General features: G+C 42.4%; 1 protein-coding gene across 4 annotated transcripts in view; it reads right to left on the bottom strand.

The window, feature by feature from the left end:
• Positions 1–22848, bottom strand: part of sema3e (sema domain, immunoglobulin domain (Ig), short basic domain, secreted, (semaphorin) 3E) — a 67057-nt gene extending 44209 nt beyond the window's left edge. For 2 of the 4 annotated variants that reach the window (XR_013186068.1, XM_077193654.1), the window contains exon 1: positions 22185–22628. Coding sequence is in view for 3 of the 4 variants with exons in the window: in XM_077193654.1 (XP_077049769.1) it covers positions 22185–22290 (106 nt within the window). In the remaining variant the exon portion in view is untranslated. Of the gene's footprint in view, positions 1–22184 lie in introns of all 4 variants that reach the window. The other 2 variants (XM_077193653.1, XM_077193652.1) reach the window with 2 other exon arrangements.
• Between the last annotated feature and the right edge of the window lie 4201 nt (positions 22849–27049).

Consider the following 27049-nt stretch of genomic DNA (forward strand, 5'->3'; position numbering starts at 1 on the left):
GTCTGAGAATAGCTCTTCTGAAAGGCGTTCAGTCAATGTGTCTTTAATTAGGTTTATGAGTCTTTCAGTTAATAGAAATGCCTTGGGAAATGCCTTAAAACAAGCAACAACCACATCCACAGTTTTCAAGTTCATTTGGAAGTCAATCTAATACTTCACCATGTGGTTTTGCAGATACAGTGGGGTCTAAAAGATACAATAAATACATAAAACCAGATTTAGCTCATGATTTTACTTGGCTTTCTAAGTGATGTTTCACAGGGAGGGTTCGTCCATTATTTTAAATATGTATTTAATATACTGCATTTTTTAGTGGGGACCCCAATGAAAACCCATAAGGAATCATAATGTTTATAAAGAGACCTTGTATCTTGAACAAACAGCGAATGTCCCAACACAGGCCAAAATTTATAATCCTGAATGCCCCCAGAGGCAACGAGAATTTTAACCCCTCACCATTAGTAACTCAGTGCCCTTGACCGGGCAAGGGTCATACTATTAGACTCTTCAGCGGAGGGGGTAGGGGAAGAAATCAGGTGAAAAGAGAACCATTCAAATGGTATAGTAAACTAAAAACATGAGTAATGTACTCCTCAATATAAGCAAATTTGGTTATGATACTGAGTAACTTAGCATGTTAGACACAATGTTGCCTATTATGCGCAATTCACCCCAAGGACAATAACCATAAAGTTTTAATGATCATTCTAATTCTATGAGAATAGTGATGTTCCCTTTCAAGGGAACTTCGAGCTGTGTCGAAGGCTGCGGGAACGCCCCTGCGTTGTGCGTCATGAAGCACGTATGGAATCAGCCCAATGGAGAGATGAAACGTCATAGGCGGGTGACGTCATCGACCAGGAAACTATAAAGCACCCCAAAAACACAAGTGCATCAGCTTCTGTGCCTTCAGTCGCGCTATATGTGAATCTGTCCCTGTGTGAATATTGTCTGTCATTACATACCCTGCACCACACAAACAATTTATATATATATATATATATATATATATATATATATATATATATATATTGAGAGAGTTATGGCGAACGAACAGCAGTTTAGGAAGTGTGTCCCTCCCTGCTCGCGCTATCTAACGAGTGGGGATACACACGTTCTTTGTGTTGTTTGTTTGGGAGTGCAGCATGCCCAGTCAGCTCTCGAGGGAGCTGATTGTGAGCATTGCGAGCGTCTGCCACTAAGGACGCTCCGCTCCCGCCGGGCGCTCTTCGAGGAGGGTGGTTCGGTGCGCGCTCCCCGCGGTTCGGGTCCCGCTTCTGCCGAGGCTGAGCGGCGGCGCTTATCGTGGGGATCGCAGATGGATCTCTCAGCGGGGTTAGAGATGGGCTCTGCCTTATCTCTCCCTTCACCTGTGAGATCCAGTGCCTCAGTCCCGGGTTCGGAAGCATGCGCTGCCGTTTCTTCCGCTAGGGCTGAGGCACCAGTACTGCAACTATCCAGTTCCGAGGAGCTGGATGTTGTTAGTATTGGGGGAGATGTGGAGGATTCGCCACCTTACACTCCCAAAAGTGATGAGCTAGTGGAGGTATTAACAAGAGCTGTAGAAAAACTCAGCATTGAATGGCCAGTGACTAGACAGGAGTCTGTTTCTAAATCAAAATTAGATGAGAGATTTTTGCCGTCACGAGTGCAACCTCCACGCCGGTGCCTGCCGTTTTTTCCAGATCTCCACACTGAGGTGTCGAGATCGTGGAGAAAACCGGTGTCATATAGAGTGTTTAGTCCCCAGACTTCAACATATTCAAATATTGTGGGGGCAAAATCACACGGTTATGGTGCTATGCCTTGCGTGGAAGAGACGCTTGCAAGCCATCTCTACTCCGAGGCTGCATCATCTTTTAAGGCACCGGCATTACCCACCAAGCCTCTAAGAAATACCTCGGCTTTGGTGGGTAAAGCATATTCGGCGGCAGGTCAGGCTGCGTCATGTCTGCATACTATGTCCATCTTGCAGGCATACCAGGCTGACCTGCTGAGGGACGTGAGTGAGAGTGAGGAGGTCGGTGCTGATGTAGTTCGCGAACTGCGTCAGGCTGCTGATTTATCCCAACGTGCCACCAGAGAGTCGGCCAAGCTAGTGGGTCGATCTATGGCAGCCCTGGTGGCCGCAGAAAGACATTTGTGGTTGAATCAGACAAATATAAAAGAAAAATCTTTCCTTTTAGACGCATCTCTCTCCCCCCTGAGTTTATTTGGTTGCCGCAGTGTTCGACGCAGCTCGAAGTTCCCTTGAAAGGGAACGTCTCGGTTACGTATGTAACCTTAGTTCCCTGATAGGGAACGAGACGCTGCACCGTTCCTCCATACTCCCGGCATTCCCGTTGGCGCTTCCTTCAGGCCTATCAGAAGCTGATGTGCTTGTGTTTTTGGGGTGCTTTATAGTTTCCTGGTCGATGACGTCACCCGCCTATGACGTTCCATCTCTCCATTGGGCTGATTCCATACGTGCTTCATGACGCACAACGCAGGGGTGTTCCCGCAGCGTTCGACGCAGCGTCTCGTTCCCTATCAGGGAACTAGGGTTACATACGTAACCGAGACGGCCACAGCTATTACGATAACAGAAGAAAGATATCATTGGAATCACTTTCAGAATTATTTTTTCAAGGTTTACACAGAACATTATCTTGGAGTTTTGGCAGTAGATGATTGATTTTGTCTTTATGAGTGAATATGAAACTTTCACTCATCCAATTAGTTCAAAACACTGATTACTTCAGGAACAAAACATGTGACTGTCCTTTTGAGTGAGTCATTGAATTAGAGTGAGTCATTGAATTATTTGTGCAACCAATTCATTCAAAAACTGTTTATTCAGGACACACGATGGTTGATCAAGCTTTGACTTATTTTGGAACTATTTTTGTTGATGGAGCAAAAAAAGACCAAATAAAGGCCCGTTCACACCAATAACGATAACTATAAATATATCTATAACATTAACTATATAGTCTCCACACCAATCCACGATAACATTCTGTTTATTATAAAAGCGTGCTGCATTTGCTTTCAGAAAACATTGTCAATCCCATTCTCAGACCTGTCAGCTAATAAAATGTAAAAAGCGGTTATTGAAAGGGTTAGGGTTACCCAAACCCTCTCTAATCCATATCCACATGTGCTGAACAGGCTGCATTTCCCTGTAAGCTAAACTAAAGACCTGTTTCCTCTACCTAAGGCATCTAAAACCTCAGCCGGGGTAAGCAGTCTAAGGAAGTGCCAGTTCTCCCTAAAGAGGACTTTGGGGGGCTGAAGATTCCAGATTTAAAGAGAGCTGATAGGCTGATTGCGGATGTGCACGTCTACTCCCTTTGCTGAGGGGCTATCGGCTATCGGAGATAGGGAAGTGCTTTTATCCTGGGAAGGAAAAGAGCTTCCTTCTTTCATCAGTCACTGTGAGTTCTACATCTTTTGTCTAACATTAAAGGTCATTATGTAGACCTCCAGATGGATGAACTTTTCATAAATCACATTCTTTTCTCTTTAGTATAAAGCAAGCTTGTTTGTATGAAAAGGAGACTATTTTATTTCAATCACCAAAACTTTAAAATGAGGCAGTAAACCAAAACTAATTACTATAAAATATCTGATTCTGAGCAGAGAAGACTGAGAGACTTTGTTTAAGAGAGACTCTGTTCTCTAACACAGCATATTGACTGTGTTAACCTGTTAACCCTAGTAATTATCGTAAGGGTTATCCTGTATTTGGGAATATGATCTTCACTTTCTTCCAGACAGACTGCATGTCTGGGTTAGGCTACATATTCATCACAAGTACATCTCTGTATAATGGAATTAGTGCATTCAATATTTATAGCGTATTAAAATAAATAAATAAATAATCAACCAAAGTCAATGAGCAGTCTAAACACTTCCCTTTATTACAATAAATCCATAAATGTTGAACTGTAGTTTAAATTCCCTAGCTCACATAAAATAAAATAATTTAAATACAAAATTATGATAATGTAGATAGATAGATAGATAGATAGATAGATAGATAGATAGATAGATAGATAGATAGATAGATAGATAGATAGATAGATAGATAGATAGATGGATGGATTATTTCATGACAATTAAGACAATTATAAATTATTATATATACACAACCTTATTAGAATTTTTAAATTACAATACACAACCTTATTAGAATTTTTAAATTACAATAATGAAGAACTTGTGGGGGAAACGTGCTTCATACGGAAATAATCACAAAAAAATGAAACTGAAAAAAAGAGAAAGTAAATGGCCCTAAATGTTGTGTTTCTCCATTTGTACTGAATATATACAGTGCTTAGCATAAGTGAACACACCCATGCTAAAGTTGACTAAAAAGGGGAATAAAAAAATCTTTTGGAAATTGATCTTAATGCCTTAATTAAAAAAAAATAGGAAAAACCCAACCTTTAAGGACACCAATTTTCTTTGTGAATGAATAATGTATCGTAAATAAATAAATGTTCTTCCTTAATACAGGGTGCATAAGTCAGGACACCCCTATATTAAATTTCCATAGAGGCAGGCAGATTTTTATTTTTAAAGGCCAGTTATTTCATGGATCCAGTGTGCATCCTGATAAGGTTCCATTGGCCTTTGGAATTAAAATAGTCCCACATCATAAACTCTTCACCATACCTGATGATACCTGATGATGTGGGACTATTTTAATTCCAAAGGCCAATGGAACCTTATCAGGATGCATAGTATCCTGGATCCATGAAACAAGTGACCTTTAAAAATAAAAATCTGCCAGCCTCTATGGGAATTTAACATAGGGTGTACTGGCTTATGCCCCCTGTATTTTAAGGAAGAACATTTATTTATTTACTATACATTATTCATTCACAAAGAAAATGCATTAAGATCAATTTCCAAAAGATGTTTTTATTCCTCTTTTTAGTCAACTTTAGCATGGGTGTGTTCACTTATGCTAAGCACTGTATATATATCCACCTGTTTCTGGGGGGCGCTACTGTAAAAAATAAAGTGGGTGCAACTTCCGGTCAGGCGGCGGAAGTAGCATACCAATGGTATTTTGTGTGCTATTTAGCGAAGAGGTTAGGTGTTTTCTTTTTTTTTTTCGGATCTTTTTATTACTATTTAAACTAAGTCGCAAACCTTTATGAGAGATGTCGTTACGGAGCTCATGGACAAGGTGCTAATTCAGTGGCCAATTTTATTATAGCCTACAATTATCCCATTATATAAACATCTCCACGTTTTCGGTGCTGATGCAGACGTGTTCATGTAACATGTAAGGGTGGCGCTGCCAATTAAACACCTAAAAGCTGTCACAAAGAACCGGCAAAAGAAATGATTATGAATATGTAAAATATAGCAATGATACATTTTAATTAGGCTATTTATTAATAAAAAAGTGTTTTCTGTGTCGATGATGACTCGCGATCTTCACAGTAGTGAACGCGCCAGAGAAAAATGCACATTTTGAATTGTTCCGTTTAAGACATTTCAATCGTTCTGTAGATAATACATATATATTTCTCAGGTCTGTAAGGCAAGACTATGCTGAGTTTCGGTTCATTTATGAGACGAGCTGCAGTTCAGGCGCCGACGCCTCCGTGTGGTGATATTATTGTCTGCTATATTTACTTATTATTTATTAAATTCAGGTAATTTGTGGATGAAACATTGATTAAAATGAGGATACAATTAATACAAAACAAAATTAACTTTAAAGAAAGGCTTAGTGCTTTCTGTTTGAGGTCTGTAAAAGTTTTAAAGCAGTCTTTTAGTAGACTAACGCTTTCAGGGAACTCTCACGTCCGTAACATTGTTTTTTCCTCATAAATGCGAACACGAAAAATAAAATAAAATGAATATTTTATTTTCTGTGGAGAGCCAACCCTTCTTCATCCAGTGGGTAGTATCACTTTAGAATGCGCAGTGTAATTCACACATTTCACAGAATTACTAAAAAACAAATTTGCCACCTAAAACTTTAAGATTTTTCTGTGTCACGTCCGTAACGCATGTGTATTTCCCTCATATTAAATATAAAATGCATGTGTTATATTTTTCTAATGTCTGGACTCCTTTATTAATGGAGTATGATATATAAACAGAAGTTGTAATATAGTAAATGCATTTTTTGTGGTATTGTATTGTATAATGTTAACTTCAAATAATAGGCTACTAATAGTAATTTAAAGATATGCTATAGCCTAGGAGTTGAAATTCTCCCTTCACAAACCGCGACACAGGTTCGTGGATCGATTTCGGTTTTATATCACATATGTCACAGCATATTTAACATGATTCTTTTTTTTATTATTATTTAGGAACAAACGAGGGTCTCTGTTTAAGAAACGCCGGCTCGCAGCAGCAGGTTCCAGAGCACCGCAGCGCATCTTCAAGTTTAGCCTAACCACCAGTTTAACTGCCACAAGTTGATCTTCTAGTAATAAAGAATTCATTGTGGAAAAACAAGTTGTATTTTTATTGCATTTTTAATTTATAAAAAGTTAAATAATAATACATTTTAATATAAATATTAGTTTAGCCTATAACGTTAAGGTGATGATACACAGGGCAACTTTTTGAGCAATGTTGCTCGGCAATCTTGCCGAGCAATTGTTGCTTGGGCACATTCCAATTGAAAATGGGCAATATATTTCTATCTGGATAATTTAGATCGGTTGTGGGCCCTGTGTCTCATCTGGTTGCCCGTTGACGGCAACATTGCCCATCAACATTGCTCAAAAAGTTGCCCTGTGTATCATCACCTTCAGTTTATCGTTAATTCTCCCAACGATCGACTAAGAAAATGTAATCGAATGCCCATCCCTAGTAGCCTAAGTTACTGCTATTTCACCCTTTTTTAATTTCGTTGAGGTTATGTTCCCACATCGTTAGCAAGTTTAGATCGCTAACGTTACATCTTGAATGACTGTCAACTGTTGAATGAATGAACGAGTGTCCCGTCAGGTCTCGCTTGTTTACTTCGAACCGGAAGACGTGCCCACTTTTAACGCAAGGCCTCATGGGACGTAGGAAACTTGTGGATATATATATATATATATATATATATATATATATATATATATATGTATATATATGTTATACAAGACCTGTATTGAGACAAAGGCATACAAATCTAAACGTTTGCAGCCAGAACATAATCCAATACACCACCTTTGAAATATTTCTCCCTGAACAAACTCGACAGCTTGGTAAACATTTGTCTCTTCTGATCTGGAATGGTGAAGGTTTTTGGTTTAGATATGAAGCCCAGAGGGGTTTGCTTCTTGTGGGCGGGCTGGCAGGGTGATGTCCCTGATCTGGGGCCACATTTCGGTGTGGCTTTGTAGAGGTGTTGCAACCTGGGGCCTCAAATAACATTAAGAGGGTTCTGACCGCATTGTGTAGTATGTATGTATGATGTGCTCTGACTCATGTTATTTGTACTTTCAACCTATTCTAAATTGCAGCTATCATACTTCAATGAACCAGTACAGAGGAAGTGAAGCTGGCTAACATCAGCTTGCCCCTCCCTCAACAAACTCTACAGGAGACTGAAAACATAAAAGCACGAGCAAATAGGAGTGAAGTAAGCCAGGTTCAAACTCCATTTTCCCATATAAGCATCAAACCAGCAGATCTCTGATCATCATACTGAAGCAGTGAATGCTTCAGTATGAAGACTATTTCCATAAGCAATCTCAGCGATGCTTGGGCAAAACATGAGCGAGCAGCCAAACTGGCATGACCTTGTGCCGAAGCTTTCAGTGATGCTATAATTAGTTTTTGAGTGTGATGTCAAGCATCAGCTCTGTATGGAAAAAAAGAAAAGAACTGTGACCCATCAGTATTCAACAGGAAAACAAATGTATGTGTGTGTGTGTGTGGTGGTGATGGGCTGGTGGTGGGGAGGTGGGGGTTCTGCTTTGCCCATCTGCTCCCCCTTTCAAGGGCCAAGATCTTTCTGACCTGCCAATCAAGTTAACAGAGACAGACAGGTATTTTGTTTTCAAACATCAGCGCTGACTAAAACAACATGCTACTGCCGATTTCACAGTAGCTACCTGCTAGAACACATGCTGTGTAGATACATAGCAAATTACCAAATATACAAACACAAAAAGCATGTCAATTATTCAGGAGGTGGAGCTAGAGAGACAGAGGTCAGGTCCTACTGATGGAACATGGTGTGGATTGCATGAGGTAGGTTCAAGAAGAGACTCGTGGAAGCATTGCTATAGGGTGGTGACTGATTGATTTCAATAGCATTCTGTTAGTTTACATTTTTTACTCATGCTGCATTCATGTTTGCCAGAAAAAAAAGCCATATATAAAAACATGAACTCAACTTTGTTGAACTGGAAATTTCTTGAAGGGCAAATGTGTTCAGGGAACATTTGCTGTTCATGCAGTATATATGCTGAATATTATTATTATTATTGCGCATTTTTGTATTATTATTATTACCTTTTAGAAGGTTCAATTTTAGAAAATTTTAAACGCATACAAAAAAAAAAAAATTCTTACAAATCATTTAGAAAATCTACTGAATCAGCCTTGGTTCTTATATGTGATTATAACAACCCCCCTCTCAGCATTTTACAGGAAACTCCCAACTCATCATATTATATTTATGAGCTTTTTCACCTTTGAACCTCAAACGTCTGAATGTTGAATAAAGATATTATTTCAATTCAATGTCTCGGCATGTACAGAGCTAAACACAGATTTAAAGTGGTATCCTTTGAAACAAACTGAGGGGATTTCCATGGTTTTATTCCCTATAATTACCTCCCACCTGGAATAACTGCTCACGTTTAAAAGATGAAAAAGTCTCAAAACACTGTATCCAACCACAAGTGTTGGATAGAGTAAGGCCTATCGCACACTTACTTCATAGAAAAAAAACAGCCTTTCAACACCCAAGCTGATGGGATGAAAAAATGCCAAAGATTTGAGTTCATAAAACATTTTTCTCATATCTAACCTTGACGGAGCCCAGAACAGTATGAAAGAGAAACATGGTGTAAGAACAATTTACTACCCACTTATTTAACTAGCAATAAACCTTGACATTTATGCATCATAATTCCTGGACTGTCAGTCAGAGTAGATTAAACCTGAATAACTACATCTCTAGAGTAATGTCACATCATTATTCACTAACAAGTATAAGACGATTAGCTCTACTCAAACATCCTCTCACAAGAACTGCCACGAATACCTCAAGAGACAAGTCCGTAGAGAAATATTGGGTATCAAAAAAATGATTCAAACAATTTTCTACCAAAGTTCAGAAGTATTAAACCATATTGACCAAATGGTTATTTTGAAATCTCTCCAAGATGAGAGTAAATTACACAAATCTTAACAAATACAAATCTCTTGTGTTGTGTAAACTGTCTGTGCATGATGTCACCTCTAAAATGAATGCCACATGGCCACAAAGCAAATGAATGAATGCAAAGAGCATTAGCTGAAGGTAGAGGACAGAGAACATCTAAAAGAAACCATCAACTGCCTTCACTGGAGTACAAGTATATCAAATAGGTAATCACATAGACCACTATCCTTCAATGCTTGGATCTTTTATGAAATTTCAGGCTATTGTTTTATTGGAAGTCGTTGTTTGGGTTGTTTGATGTAGGGAAACAAGCTGATTGATGGATACATTGTGAATTACCTGACCTTGGAGAGCTTTCATAGACCAGAGAACAATGTGCATTCATTGAAGCCACTGTAAGTCAAGTAAACCCTTGTTTTAGGGGGCCGCTTGTGGGTCTGCCGTCCTGCGCTGATTATACTGACTGTGAAAATTATTAAAAACCAGGATTTCTTCCTTCCCGTCTTGCTGTCTCTGAAGAACCTGTCTCCATGACGACCTTTCAGATGCCTTATTTCAAAGGAAATTATGGGTTTATTGCGTAAACAGACCTTTCGGGACTGTCAGGGGAAATACTGAGAAAGACACAGTGAGAGATAGGAAGAGGCAGGAACAGACCACAGTCGGAACAAACTCTCCCAAGAACATCATTAATTACGCAATGACCTGCGGGCTGGCTAATCACATGCAGCACTCTCTGGAGACTGGGTGATAAAACAACAGGAGGTTTGCTTGTATAAGTCCTTCTTTCATGTGCTATGGAGTCAAAGCTAAACTTGTCTTTAGAATGACAAGGTCATTACACCTTGAATTAAATGTTTCGCATTGCATATTATTTTGCATAGTTTCAGATAGCATCATTTTTTAGCCGTATTGAATTTACACTTACATTCTAATCCATTTGATCCAAATCAAATCAGATCACTCTTACTCAAATGCAAATATGTCCAAGAAATATGCACTTACATGTTATATTTCCATCATCTACCAAAACATTTTTTAAATAATAAAAAAATAAAACAGATTCAAATGCTTTCCGTCCTTTCTAGAGATCCATTACCATTCCCTAAATAAAATAATGGTAATGGGGACTAGAAGTAGATAAAATGGTTTAAAGTGTAATGAAATTAAAAGAAATTTAAAAAGTTGTCATTTATTGACTCTCAAGTTGTTCCAAACCTGCATAACTTTCTTCCAATGTTGTTTTGACCCTAATGCTACTCAGAATGTCTTCTGAATGTTGTGTTCTGTAGAAGAAAGTAAGCCATTCAGGTTTGGAACGACATGAAGGTGAGTGAATGATAGAATTTTCAGATTTGGGTGAACTATCCCTTTAAATGTGGTTTGCTGCTTGATTCACATTGTTTCTAGATTATTGTGCATCAGATACATTTTTAAATAACTCCAGAAAACATCATTGTCCAAAAAAAATGAACTATCACAAAAACCCAAATTTCAATGTTTTGAAAGCTTGGCCCTGGCAAAAAATTACATTTCATTTAGCTAATATCATCAGCACATCAAAGTGTGAATGAGTACTATAATTCAGTAATCATTCTGACTGGATTATAAGAGCAGACTGATTGCTATAAAAGAAGGGAAGTACTACTTCCAACCATTGTGTTATTGTGTTAGCAATGGTTACCTCCAAAGAAAGACATGCAGCCACCATCCCGTTGCATCAAAATGGCCTCACATGCAAGGAAATCGCTGCAAAGAATATTGCACCTGAAAGAACCATTTACCGGATCATCAAGAACTTCAAGGAGAGAACTTGAACTGCAGTGAAGAAGGCTTCAGGACATCCCAGTGTCTCCAGCAAGCACCAGGGCCATCTCTTCCTGAGGAGTCTGCTATGGAATCATGTTATCACCAGTGCAAAGCTTGCTCAATACTGGTAGCCGGTGCGGGTGAGTGAATCTGCACACATAGTGAGGCTAAGACTTTTGGACAATGGCCTGGTGTCAAGAAGGACAGCAAAGAAGCGACTTCTCTCCAAGAAAAACTTTAAGGACAGACTGAAATTCTGCAGGAAGTACAAAGATCGGACATCAAAAGACTGCTGCAAAGTTATTGTATCTGATGAAGCCCCCTTCCAACTGTTTGGGACATCTGGGAAATCGATTGTCCGGAGAAAAGGTGAACACTACCATGAGTTCTGTGTCATGCCAACAGTGAAGCATCCATGTGTGGGTTGCTGTTCATCCAAGGGAGTGGGCTCTCTCACAATTTTGACCAAAAACTCTTTCACAAATAAAGAATGGTATCAAAATTTCCTGCAAGAGCAACTTTTGCCCATGGTCCAGGAGCAATTTGGTGATGATCCGTGCATTTTCTAGTATGATTAAGCACCATGTCACAAAGCAAAAGTGATAATGAAGTGACTCAGAGATCATTGCATTAAAATTCTGGACCCATGGCCAGGGAAACTCCCTGTATGTTAATCCCATTAAGAACCTGTGATCAATCCTCAAATAGACAAGCAGAAGTCCACAAATTGTGATCAACTCCGAGCACTAATAGGTCAAGAATGGATCACCATCAGTCAGGATTTGGCCCAGAAGTTGATATCCAGCATGCCAGAGCGAGTTGCAGGGGTTATGAAGAAGAAGGGTCAAGACCGTAAATATTGACTCTTTGCATATTGAATGTGAATGCCAATAAAAGCCTTAAAAACTGAAATGCTTGTTTTCTAGTATACCATAGAAACATGTAGAAATATAATCTACAAATACTGAATCAGCGAACTTTGCGAGAAACAAAATGTATACCACTACCAAAACTTCTGGCCATGACTGTACAGAAATGGGAACATGAAAGCAATGAAAACGTCTCAGGTTACGTATGTAACCCTGGTTCCCTTTCAAGGGAACTCGAGCTGCGTTTGAGACGCGGTGGGAACGCTCTGCGTGATTACGTCGTGAAGCACGTGTAAAATCAGTCCAATGGAAGCCCGCTACGACATAGGTGACGTCATAGACCAGGAAACTATAAAGCAACCCTGAAATCAGACCGCGATAGCTTCTGAAAAACCTGAAGCAAGTCGATCAGGGCATGCAGGAAGTATGGCAGGCAAACGCAGCGTCTCGTTCCCTATCAGGGAACCAGGGTTACATACGTAACCTGAGACGTTCCCTTTCAAGGGAACTCGAGCTGCGTTTGAGACGCGGTGGGAACCCTATACCCAATACGCCATAGTGACAAATGCCCGTTCTGTGTGAGGTCCTGTAAGAAGCAAGCAACCTCGCCCCAGGAGTGGAGAGGTCAAGGTCAAAAAACCTGACAAATGTATGCGGAGAGGACCATCCTGCCGCATTATACACGTCAAGAAGGGAAACTCCCGAAATTAAGGCCATAGAGGCCGCCATACTCCGAGTAGAATGGGCCCGCACAGCCATAGGTGAAGGCTGTCCGGCCGCTTCATAAGCCAATGAAATAGCCTCGACTATCCCTTTACTCATAACCTGCTTAGATGCAGGGCATCCTCTCTTGAGTGACCCAAAACAAACAAATAGTTGCTCAGATTTACGCCACAGGGCAGCTCTGTGAACATAGGCACCTAAAGCCCGGACTGGACATAACAGGTTAAGCTGTTCCTGGGCAGGGGTATTAAAGGGTGGAGGATAGAAGGCCTGCAGCACTATTGGGCCCCCAACATTCAGTGGGACCTTAGGAATATAACCCGGCCTGGGGTAGAGAAAGGCCTTCACCATACCAGGTGCAAATTCCAGACATGAAGGAGCAACCGACAAAGCATGTAAATCACCAATTCTCTTGACAGATGAGATAGCAAGGAGAAATAAAGTTTTTAGAGTGAGGAACTTTTCAGAAACCTCCTCGATGGGCTCGAAGGGAGCTAAAGCCAGACCCTCGAGTACAATGGCCAAGTCCCAAGCCGGTGCTCTAGCGTGCAGTGCAGGTCTCAACCTCAATGTACCACGGAGAAAGCGAGTAATTAGAGGGTTTCTCCCAATAGAAGTACCCCCCAGAGGGGTGTGGTAGGCAGATATAGCCGCCACGTAAACCTTTAGGGTGGAAGGAGATAACCTGGCCGAGAAACGGTCTTGCAGAAAATCAAGAACTGAACCAACAGGGCAGTTAACAGGATCTAACTGACGTTCAAAACACCACGTGGTGAAAAGTTTCCATTTTAGCGCATACAGCCTTCTCGTGGAAGGAGCTCTGGATTGAAGAATGGTTTCTACAACATCGGTCGAAAGACCGGTCTCCCTGAGCCTGGCCCCCTCAGAGGCCAGGCCCACAGTTTACACAACTCCGGCCGAGGGTGAAATATCGTGCCCCCGGCCTGAGACAGGAGGTCCACCCTGATTGGGATCTCCAAGGGGGAGCCGTCCAGAAGAGACACCAAGTCCGAGAACCAAACTCGGGTCGGCCAATAAGGGGCTACTAGAAGCAGACGAGCCCCTTCTCGGCGAACCCTCTCCAGAACCCCCGGAAGCAAAGATATCGGGGGAAAGGCGTACAGGTGCAGCCTCGGCCACACCTGCACCATAGCATCCAGACCGAGAGGAGCTGTGTGCGTTAGAGAGAACCACATGGGACAATGGGTTGAATCTGATGATGCGAAAAGGTCTACCTGAGCACGACCGAACTTTTCCCACAGGAACTCCACCACTTCTGGGTGAAGTCTCCACTCCCCGGGCCTCAGCCCCTGTCTCGACAGAATATCTGCTCCCACATTCTGACGCCCCAGAATATATACCGCCTTGAGCGACAGTAACTTCCCCTGGGTCCATAGGAGGATCTGATGGGCCAATTTGCAAAGGTGACGTGACCTCAGACCCCCCTGATGGTTGATATAGGAGACCACCAAAGTGTTGTCTGTGCGGACCAACACGTGATGGCCTCTCAGGTCTGGCAGGAAATATTTGAGTGCTAGAAATACCGCCATCAACTCTAAACGATTTATGTGCCAGGAACATTGATGGTCCTGCCACAGACCTTGCGCCGAGCGGCCACTCATGACCGCCCCCCATCCCGTGAGGGAAGCATCCGTCGAAAGCGTGACGCGTCGACAAGGAGCCCCCAACACTGGGCCCTGGGCGAGGAACCAAGGTTTCTTCCACAAGGCCAAGGCACGAAGGCATAGCCGCGTGACCTTGATCTTGCGGAACGGATTTCCCCTCGGAGAAACCCCTTGGTCCTGAGCCACCACTGCAGGGGTCTCATGTACAGAAGGCCAAAAGTAATAACGTTGGACGCAGCTGCCATGAGACCCAACAGTCTCTGAAACTGTTTCACAGTGAGTGACTGGCCTAGTTTCACATTCTTTGCGGCTGTGAGAATCGCAGAAATACGAGCAGGAGACAGGTGTGCCTGCATTGTGGTCGAATCCCAAATTACACCTAGAAAAGTGGTCCTCTGAGCAGGGAGGAGCACACTCTTTTTGGTGTTTAGCCGCAACCCCAAACTCTTTATGTGGGACAGAACAGCATCTCGATGCTGAACTGCCACCTGCTCTGACTGAGCTAAAATCAACCAATCGTCGATGTAATTTAATACGCGGATGCCCTGGAGTCTCAACAGAGCCAGAGCTGCATCCAAGCATTTTGTAAAAGTGCGGGGAGATAAACCTAGGCCAAATGGAAGAACCCGATATTGGTATGCTTCGCCCCCGAAAGCGAACCTCAGGAACCTCCTGTGATGAGGATGGATAGATACATGGAAGTACGCGTCCTTCAAGTCTATTGTGACAAACCAGTCCTCGGACTGAATCTGTGATACAATCTGTTTGAGTGTAAGCATTCTGAACTTGAGTTTCTGAACCCTGCTGTTTAACTGGCGCAGGTCTAGAATAGGACGCAGCCCTCCATCCTTCTTTGGAACAATGAAGTAACGGCTGTAAAACCCTGACTCTCTGCTGGGAGGAGAAACCCTTTCTATACCTCCCTTTCGAAGAAGTGTCAGTACTTCTTGCTCCATTACCAGAGCCTGCTGTGAGTCCACCACCGTGGGGAGGACTCCTTGAAATCTGGGCGGACGAGAACCGAGCTGAATTCTGTAACCCTTTTCTATTATGTGCAGAACCCATAGAGAAATATTTGGCCGAAGTTTCCACGCTGCCAGAAATTCCGATAAGGGAACCAGTCTCTCGAGACTGGCCTCTGGATTTGATTGAACAACCATTCGGTGCCCTGAAGCGGCGAACCGGCAGGGAAAAACCGAACTGACCATTCTACAACCCTCCTCAGAGGATTGCACGGGGATGCTGACACCTCGGCGCCCTGAAGCGGCGAACCGGCAGGGAACAACCGAACTGGCAGCGCTGCGACCCTCCTCAGAGAGTCGCACCCCAGAGGGCGCCGTTAGGAGAAACGATTTCTCAAAACCGTCCCTCTTTTTTTTTTTTTTTTTTTTTCATTCGACAGGACTTCTTGTCTAAGCTTTATTACGGATGACGACAGTCCTCAGATCTTGCCTACCTCTAACTAGCTTAGTTCCTACGACCCTCCTCGGAGGATCCTAGGAAAAAGCAGGCACCTCGGCACCCTGAAACGGCGAACCGGCAGGGAGACCGAACTGACTGCTCTACGACCCTCCTCGGAGGATCGTATGGGGACGCTGACACCTCGGTGCCCTGAACGGCGAACCGGCAGGGAACAACCGAACTGGCAGCGCTGCGACCCTCCTCAGAGAGTCGCACCCCAGAGGGCGCCGAGGAGAAACGATTTCTCAAAACCGTCCCTACCCCGGAGGGGACCACCCTTAGAAGCCTGATAGCCTCGGTATCAGGTCTTCTTCTTTGTACTCTATGCCAGTTTCAGGAACATAGATTGGTGAGGAAGAAACCTCTGGAACGCCGCTGAAAGGTTTAGTTTTCTTGAAAGCGGAGCGTCCAGAAGAACAGACATTTTTATCTTTCTTTTTCTTTATTTTTATATCAGAAAAACGTATATATATAAACATATATATATATATATATATATATATATATATATATATTCTCGAATAGAGTCAATGCTGACATCCTCACATTCATCTATGTCCTTAAATACTTTACCCACCAGTACTGCCTAATAAAATTTATTTATTATTAAAGATGGCTGGTGGGTAACGTCGGGGTTAAAAATGATGACGCCGACTCGGGAGAGAGAAAGCTCGCAAGCGTCTCTATAATCCAAGGCACTGTCATACCATGATACTTAATACCCATAACATTACTCTAGTTAGACGTTTGGGTATTAAACACATAAAATAGAAACCGGTTTATTCCACGATCTCGACACCTCAGTGTGGAGATAGGGAAAAACCAGTAGTCCCCGACGAGGAGGCTGAGATACAGAGTTTTCCTGTTTTTTTAGATATATTTCATCTAATAAACTCTTTTTATTTTCACTCTCATAATGTTCAGCTTTCCAGTAAATATTTAACTAGCAACAGCATTAGAAAAGCCTCCTTTTAAAAGCTCCTCTTTATTCAACAGAGTTATGAGCTGCCTATTTACTGAAAAATCAAACATCTGCATTTTTCTTAATATTTTTATTTGTTTTGTTCACTTTTTCTTAACAAAACACTAACGATACCAATTCCTCAGAACTGGAAATCGCAGCACACTGGATCTGCAGGTGAAAGCTGAGATAGGGCGGGGCCCGTCCCAACCCACGCTGTCCGATCCGATTTCGAACCCCAAAATGCGAGTCGCTGCCGTGTCTAGGCAACAGCGGGACCCGCGCGGGGAGCGCAAACCGTACCGTCCTCCTCAAAGAACGATCGGCGAGAGCGGAGCGTCTTCATAGATAGACTCATACAATGCTCAAAATCAGCCCCCTCGAGGACTGACTGAGCATGCTCCACTCCCAAACAAGCGACACAAAGCTGATGTGTGTGTCCCCACCCGTATATAACGAGGGCAGGGAACACCACACAGCGTCTATAATCTTGCTTGCTCGCCATAATAATGATAGATATATTGGGCTTGACAGACAACAATAAATAGACAAGGACAGATATACAGAGAGCGCTTGCTGAACGTGCAGAAGCTATCGCGGTCTGATTTCAGGATTGCTTTATAGTTTCCTGGTCTATGACGTCACCTATGTCGTAGCGGGCTTCCATTGGACTGATTTTACACGTGCTTCACGACGTAATCACGCAGAGCGTTCCCACCGCGTCTCAAACGCAGCTCGAGTTCCCTTGAAAGGGAACCTTTACATGAAATAATGTGGAATGGTAAAATATTAAATTTGAAAATTTTATTTTACTCTAAATGTTTAAAAAAAAGTCTGTGGGGGACTGAAATTCCTCTATTCACTGAAAAGAAACTAATCCTAAGTAAACTCTTTTAAAGTCATCAGAAACATAGATGAGCCTTGTTGTCTGCACTGAGGTAGGTTTTAAAATTACAGCAGAGACTCGAGCAGCACGTTAGTGATTATGACCCAAGCCTAAATGCAACATGAGCTGGCTAATGGGCTGTTATACTGTCAATTTCAAAACGAATATAAAAATTAAACACAGGCCTTGGTCTTCCTCACTAAGAGCCAAAAAGCTCTGTAAAACAAATCCCAAGGCTGAATTCAAAACTTAAAGATAATGTTCTCCAGTGAAGGGTGATGAAAAACCGATTTATAGTGCTCAAACTGTGATTAGTCATTTGATGACTGACTGACGATGGAAAAGCTACAATAGTTTGTTGTTATAGACAATAGGCCTACAGTATAACAAGGCGAAAGTAAAGTATGCTACCTATTTGACTGTACTAAAGTGTCAGAGAGCTCAAAATATGTCTATTTTCTCACATTCATATTGATGTAGGGGGTAACCATGCTATATGTTTGGATTGTTTCAACAAACCTCATAAAACGTTCACAAACATCCATTTACGTGATGATAGCTGGGACCAACTGGAGGTCCATGAGGATTTGTATGTTTTAACGGCTATAGATTCAGGATAAGAAACTGACACTCTTTATAAGTAGCTGGGACAAGGGCTAAAAGCTCTGGAGAGCTTTTGGAGGGCTCCTTGTTGAAATTTGCAAGTGGTAACTGTTCAGTAATACCATTCCGAAACCAGCAAGGTTTATTTACACAAGTTAATGCACGAAACTCAAACTCTGTCTTAACAGCGTGACATCACCCCAAACTGGGGTCGGACACTCCAGAACCAGTTGGAAGTGTTTTGAAATAATGTTTAGAGTAGATTGAAACTGAATTCACTCTCGAATAAATATACAACTCTTGCAGATCATGTGCTCAGCATGTTGCCCCTTGGACCCTGCGGTAGTGAAGGATGTACAGTCGCACCACTAACTAATTCAGCCTCGCTATTCGATACTCTCAAAAATACCTGCATATTATCAAGATGCCTGTCAGGCTCAGAATGCACATGTTGCTTAAGAAATGCGGTTGGCAATTTTCATGTCTGAAAATGTTCCATCATAAACAAACAACAGTGCCACGTTGCAGCTCCTACTAATCACGCAAATTTCAACAGCAGTCCCTTAACTCTCGCTTCAGTTGTTTTTACCCTCATTCCACCATCAAAGTCACTTAAAAATAAATATCAAATATGTGCACCAACCTACACAATTCCACCCAAACACCTACAAACCAGTTGAATGTGTTGATGATTCAGCTGTTAGACAATGAAGCCAAAACATTTCAAGGCGATGAATGTAAGTTCATTTTGAAATAAGCTTCCTTTACACCTAATTAGCATTTGCTGTAGCTATTTTTTATTTCTTTAAGCAAAGCCTAGCCAAATGATAGCATGCAGAGCAGCAATTTAAAACTGTGTGCTTAAATTTAAAATTGCAATTCCCATTTGGACTGTATTTTCCACTTGGTTACAGAAGCTTCACACAACTCTGAAAATCATAGGAATATAATACATTCAGTCTTCAAATTGTGTCATTTTATTAGTTTCAAGCCCTAAACGAGGATTAATATGCTTACTAAAATACATTTAGAAGCTTGAAGAAAATCCCACTGAAACTTTCCTTCCTACACAACTGAAAATGCATTTAAGAAAATGAGCACTTTGCAGCTTTGTAGCTTTTCAATGCATCAAACTCAAATGTAATATCCAGAACCACATGTTCTAGTCAAGTCGGAAAACAAAGGAGCATTCACAAAATCCACAGAGGAGACAAACTCAAGCTCTATAGATATTGATAAGCATGTAAAATATGTTTACCCAAGCACACAAACACTGGTTGCTACAAGATATTCCTGACTAGGAAAATTCACAAGAACTCAAAAAAATGTACCATCGTAACAATACCAATACCACGTAACTTTGTGGTATTAGCAACCATTGACATTAGAGCTTAAAGTGACAGAAAAGAGCTCATGTTGCTTGATATTGCAAAACTGGTATTTCTTATTACTTTAATGTTTTGTCATGAGTATAAGTACACATGTTTGTAGCGCAAATAGTTTGCTGTACTTTTTTACTCTTCTTTTTATTTACCAACAGCTACCTATTTAGGCTCTGTAGACTAAAAAAATGTGGCTCAGATTCAATTTTATTAAATTAAGGATCAAATAAATTGGAAAAGCACTGTTTCTGGTAGGGAAAAAAGATCTCACTCAGCACATAACTGACAGATTAGTTGGACAAGCACTGTTTCTGGTATAGGCAAAACATATCTAATTTAGCACATAACATAACATAACATATTTAGGAAGGGATACCCAATGGTTTTAACCAGAAATCAACCTCCTGTGAATGCCTCCAAGGTCTAAAAAATGCCTTGAATACCTCTGAGGTCTTTGTGCTATTCAAATTTTAAAGTTTATACATGCTTTTCATTCCATAATGATAGGATACAAGAAAAAAAAAACTTATTCAGCTGAGTAGAGAAAACTTTATCAGTCTAGACACGCAGAGCACACCAAAAGAATGACAGAAAACACAAGAATGAAACAAACCTGAAAGACAGATGGACATTCAGAGAAACTGCCTATAGGCCAAAACAAAACTTTACTGTAAAACAAATTCACAATCTTAAAATATACTAAAGGGTAGTTCACCCAAAAATGATCATCATTTAGTCACCCTCAAGTTGTTCCAAACCTTTATGAATTTCTTTCTTATGCTGATCAAAATATATTTTGAAGAATGTAACCAAACAGTTGATTGGCCCCATTGACTTCCCTAGTATTTTCCCCCCCTATGAAAGTCAATGGGGCCCATCAACTGTTTACTCACCGACATTCTTCAAAATATCTTCTTTTGTGTCCAGCAGAAGAAAGAAATTCATACAGGTTTAGAACAATTTAAGGTTGATTAAATGATGTTGATACTATAACTATATCAACCGGACTATGAAAGTAATTTCAGGTCAGATCAGGACGAAATAGCTCTATAATGTAAACAGTTTCTCTATTTTTCCTATCAAATCAACATTTAAATCAAACAAAAAAAAAAAAAGAAAAGAAAAAGAAAACAAGGCACAGAGAGAATGAGATGGTATGAGAGGATTGGGAAAGAAATTCCACATTTTGTCTTTGCCTGGGGCCATTTCCTCTGGAACCTGCAGGTTTCTTCGCCACACGTCAATCACAATTTGCTTGAGTTTGCCAGAAGCTACGCACACAACTCATTGAATATGACAGTCAAAATCAATATTATGAAAATTCTGATAAGGAAAGCCACTCAGACGCACCTCAGTCTAAAACCTTTGGCCAGCACACAGTGTCAGTGTCTTTCTCAAAGGAAAAGGTGTCAAAGGAAAAGTGTTGTTTCCATGATTTTACAGTTAGCTTTTAGTCGGTATTGGTTTGATTTACTCTGAACTGAAATTCCACATGCACTCAACCATGACCAACGCTGGGGTGTGGATTTTTATATGACACAGTCTCCACAGCATTTTGCTCAAAGAGGAAGACTGAGAGAGGCATGGGCAATTTGCTTCGGGCTAGGGTGTTCATCTACAAAGGATGCCCCCATTTATCTCTGGATTTCATTGTAAACATGCCAATTCGAGACCAGCATAGTAAAAAGAACAGTTGACATTCTTTCACTGAACCGCTTAAGCTGACAGAAAACAACATCGTAGAAGCTCAATCACCATAACGGTGAGGAAAAACAAATAAAAGAGACTCCAAATGGCAATGCAAATGACTTTATTCAAATCATCTGCATGTCCATAATCCACTGTGCATTAGACTTAATAAAAGAAAAAAAAAGAGAAAATAATAAAAACTGTTCTCATGAGAAAACAATATATTGTTGGCAAATTTGTATGAATTTGCACGATTTTAATCAAGATTTTCAGAAGAAAAACTAATTTTGAAGGTTCACCCCTAAACCTAACCATCAGTGGGGAAAGAAGATTGTACGAAAGAAATTGTACAAATGAGATTGAATGAGATTGTAGGAAATTATATAAATCCATGACCAATTATTCAAAATGTAAATTAGTTATGAATTTTGGTTTATAAGTGTGGTGTAATAACTAAAATAATAAGTATACTATTTATACACACATCATTTGTAATACATTTATACCAATTATTTATAATATATAATATTTTTTATAAATGTAGCCATTTATTTATTTCTTTAAGGAAATTGTACATTTTACATGTGGGGAAAGTGGTAAATTAGTCAAAATTTCAACATACACTAACCTGTAAAAAGTAAGAGCTCTATTGGGATGTTCATCTAAAAACATTTGTCTAAAATTATGACCAACAGTTAAGTTCAGATTTAATTTAAATGAACTTCATGTGCAAGCATTGCACACACACACACACACACACACACACACACACACACACACACACACACACACACACACACACACACACACACACACACCTGTTGTCTTACCTTTGTGAGATAGTCGTAATCTTGGATACACAGTCTTTGTCGATTGAGTTGCCGAGCTGATCCATAGTGTCATGCAAAGCATGAAGGTCCACACACCCCATGCCATCCTCACACACTCCTCTTAAAAGTCTCACACTGACTCCTTACGATCCACCACGAGCAGCCTCCATCCGCTGACAGACTGAATTGCCGGTTATAGAAGAAAACTAGTAAGTTGTCATCAAAGAATTGTGACGGAAACTCACTTCATTGACGTTTAGGGTGTATGAGTGTGGCTTTGAGATGCTTCTGTGGATTCCAGTGTGAAGAAAAGTGTCTAAACGAGTGTAAGGCTGTGACTCAATCCTAGCTGACTGTTCCTGTCACTCTTACCACAGCCGATGGATTCCTCAAACTCATAGCACTATGTGTGTGAGTATGAGTGTGTCAGACATCAAGCACACTGATCTTGGAGAGCTTCCACCTCCTCCTCCTCTAATGAGAAGAAGCCACCTCTCTCTCTCTCTCTCTCTCTCTCTCTCTCTCTCTCTCTCTCTCTCTCTCTCTCTCTCTCTCTCTCTCTCTCTCTCTCTGCGAAATACTGCCCTTCCACATGCCAGCCCTCTCTCCTCTCCTGACTGCTTCAACTCCCTTGCCGCACATATGGACAACAGCCAAACAATCCACTCACATCCACCCCCACCTCTTCTCTTTCACTCTCTCCTTCTGTCTCTCTCTCACTTTCTTGGTTCCGCCCTTGTGCTATCTTCTATTTATGATGTAGTTCTGTTCTCATCTCAGAGGACATGTTTCAAAGCATATGAAAAAGATGCTTAATCGATCAGAATATTGTTTTATAAAATTTTTCAGAATATTTCAGAACCCTCTTTACTTACTTCTGTCCAAATGAAAGTAATAGCGCTTTTCACAACACATTTTGTTTCAACGTAGCTTTACAGACAATCTATATTACCATTTAGAGAAAATTGTTATCAGAGGTTACTGTCAAAGTGATTCCCCATAATATGTAAAAAAAATACAGTATTAAGAAATTACAAATCATGCAGTTAGCTAATATCATGTATTCATTTAGACAGAAACAATCTTGTAAATTAATTAAACCTTTCCTTTTTTGAGCAACATTAAGAATATCTCTATAGATTGCAGCACCACCGCCACGACCAATCAGAAGGGGCTCCTGCTTATACAGCAGCTGTTGTCTTACACATTTATCTGTAATTGTGTCCTTTTCTGACAATAAGGATGATACATTACAATGTATGAAGTCATAAAGTAATAAACCAGCCCATTGCTTCATTCATCGTTTAACAACAATGGACCTATCTACCAAAATATCTCCAAATTGTTTTTAATGTGAACGCACATTTAGGCATATTTACTGACACTCGGCTAACTGGAGTGCCCTGTTGGATAACATTGATTAAATAAATGATTATTATATTATTATATGAATTGTATAGAAATTATTTAGTTCCCAAAATTGTCTTGTTACTTAAACTGTAGAACGTCCTGGTTGCGTATGCAACCCACCGTTCCCTGAAGGAGGGAACGGAGGACGTAGTCGACGCGACTGAAATGGGATCACGCTAGGGAGCCTATCATCTTCGAGTACTATTGAACGAGCCAATGTAATTGGCGTGCGTGATTCGCATCACACACTCCGCCCCCGCGGCGCGGGTATAAATACGGAAGTGGATGCACGCACTAGTTGCTTTTCGCTGAGGAGCCGAGAGTAACCCGGGGTCAGCGGTGGTCCAGCGGTAGTGGCAAGGGGACTACGTCCTCCGTTCCCTCCTTCAGGGAACGGTGGGTTGCATACGCAACCAGGACGTTCCCTTTCAGTCGATAACGTCGGACGTAGTCGACGCGACTGAAATGGGATCAACCATTGAACACGCCACTAACGCTGCCACCTTCCAGTGCCTAAACCAAAGCCTCCTGATGCCCCCGCAAACTTAAGGCGGGGAAGGACAGGGCTTAGGCCAGGGAAGTCACTGCTGTTCCTACAGGACCACTGGGAAAGCGTTCCCCGTACGTTGGAAGGAAGGGACGCTGCGGAAGCCACATCCAACCCGAGGGAGGAAATGTGGAGAATACACATATGAACTGGGCGGAAACCGGGCAGTCTAACATATGGAATGTCACTGGGGTGGCTCCAGCCTAAGACGGGGGGAGACACACCGGACAGTGACGGCAGAGAGACTCTGCCGAGGGAAGACACGGGCTCACCGCAGGGAGCCGTATCGTGGAAGAATACACATATGGGGTCACCGAAGGGACCGCAACATATGGACCCAGCCTAACACAGGTTCCACACTGCTTACGAGTGGTAGGCCTAACACCAGACGTTCCGCACGTCCGACGTCAGAGGGGTGTGGAGGAACTCAACAGGGTTCAATTTTAAGGGAACTCAACTGGAGTAGAAAGGCGCACGTATCCAGTCCATAGGAGGGGAATGGCGCAGCAAGCCGACACTTGAACCGGGCTCACGGTGAAACTGGCTTCATGAGAAGGGAGCCCACGGGAAGCAGCGGTTCAACTAGGTGTCGTCCAGCCCCCAACTCTAGAATCTGTTTAGCAAAGTATATCGTCAACGCCCAGGCGGAGCACTTTACACTCATCATAGAGGAGCTCAACACCTAAGTGGACATGTTGCATCTCGGATCTTTGCCGAAATGAAGGCAAGCACTAAGTGCAACTTTGCATGGAAACAGCCTTCCCTCTCTGCTGAATTCCAACAGATATTTGAAGAGCTGGTCTGAGGTCTATGACTTGCATTCTGTACACGTCCAAGCGAATCGGACAGAGAAGCCAGGGCTGGATCTGCCTCCTCCAGGGCAGCGCTTGCAGGCTCACCACCTGCTCCTATTACGGGAGAGGTAGGAACCTTGGGCACAATCCGAGCCGGGGTCTCAGCTTGTGAGAGTTAGCCGGCCCAGACTCCAGGCACAATACGTTGACCGAAAGCGAGCAAGTCCCTACCCTCTAGTAGAGACCACGCGAGCAGGAGAACTGATATAACAGAATTTTTAACTCACTACCCGCAGTGGCTCAGGGGCGGTCTCTGCAGTGCAGTCGCACCAGGGACAAGGCCCAAGAGGATAAAGAGGGACACAAGGATTTACAAGACCTTGCTCCTCAGGAACCTGACGATCAGAACGTGCTTCTGCATACTTCTGCAACACGATGAGCGTCGTTTAAACACCGAGGCAACATCATTTTGAGGGTGATTTAGGAAAACAGCCTACTGCAACCCATTTTGCAGGAAAGAGAGCACTGAAGTGATCGAAAGCTTTCAGGATCTCCTCAGGGGAGAAGACGCACTCAACGACTAGGTTCCACTTCTAAAGGCGTAAGCACGCTACCCAATTCTAGGGGGTGCTCGCAGAAGTGATGGTAACTAACACATGTTCTTGTGATAGCCACCTGAACCTCCGCGTTCGGATGTAAGACCGCCCGGAATCTCCGGGGGAAGAACGCGTGTGCCATCGTGCCCCGTCCCCGAATCCAGGGGAAGTCAGGAAGGCTGTTGAAGGGAACCAGGTCTAGTTGGGCCAATGAGGGGCAACTATGAAGACCTGTTCCTCTCCTGACATGGCACGTAGGTGCAAGTGACGGGCGCAAAAGACAGGAGCATTGCTCAACACAACATGTGAAGATCACTGGGCTTCAGGAGCATTTTCTGCTCAGCACTTGGGTGTGACAAGTTCACTGAGCTTCAGGAGCATTCCTGCTCAACACCTGAGTGTGATAAACTCACCGAGCTTCAGGAGCATTTCTGCTCAACACTTGAGTACGAAGAACCTCACTGAGCGACAGGAGCATTTCTGCTCAGCACTTGAGTGTGACAAGTTCACTGAGCTTCAGGAGCATTACTGCTCAACACCTGAGTGTGATAAACTCACTGAGCTTCAGGAGCATTTCTGCTCAACACTTGAGTGCGAGGAACTTCACTGAGCACCAGGAGCATTTCTGCTCAGCACTGCGTGTGATGAATTCACTGAGCTACCTGTGATGGACTCACTGAGCTACAGGAGCATTGCTGCTCAACACCAGAGTGCGATGAACTTCACTGAGTTTCAGGAGCAAATCTGCTCAACATGAAGAGTGATGATTTCACTGACTTGCAGGCGCAAGGCGACCATGAGTCGCAGTCACTTTTAGAAGGCTCACTGGGGTTAAACGCATTTCTGCGGGCCCCTGGGGCCGCTGAGTCCCAGTGTTTGTCCAAGGGTAGTCCGCTCGGTTTACCCAAACACTGGCGGAAAAATAAAACCGGGGGGGCAACTGAGCGGCCCCGGAATGGTCATGACCCAGCCGGACCCAGGGGATGGAGTCTCCACTTGCCCTGGCTATAACTGTCGTGAGGCTCGATGGCGGCACGATTGAGTAAGCGGGAGGAGTGGAATAAGGCGCCCTCAGAAGCGTCTGACTCCAAGGAGGAGGTGACGGGTGAGTTTGTGACATGCAGGGGAAGCTTGCGCAACGGTCGCCATGTCTAACAACTCGAGGCACGAATGCCCGTGTAGTCGGGGGTCGCCCAGGCCCCCGTTAAAACACGCCCTTTGTACATGGCCGCTCTGTTGAAGAGGGTTTGGCAGCAGACCGGGATGAACTATAGTCACACAGGGTGAGCTGCTCTGCCACGGTCACCTCGGGACTCGATCGTGAAGCTAGCGCTGAAGCGGTCACATATGGAGGGAGCCAAAGGCTGCGACTACCATATACCCCAGGAGCCTCTGAAAGTTCTTTCAGTGGGACCCTTTCTCACTTCAACACCAGCTGAACACATTCTCATTGGAGAGACATGTTGGACCGAGTACCTCTCCAAAACTAGAAAAGAGATACTCAGCCCGTGGGCGAGA

This window comes from Siphateles boraxobius, unplaced genomic scaffold, assembly GCF_051911475.1.
Source record: "Siphateles boraxobius isolate OS27281-9 unplaced genomic scaffold, OSU_SipBor_1 31, whole genome shotgun sequence".
Taxonomy (NCBI): domain Eukaryota; kingdom Metazoa; phylum Chordata; class Actinopteri; order Cypriniformes; family Leuciscidae; genus Siphateles; species Siphateles boraxobius.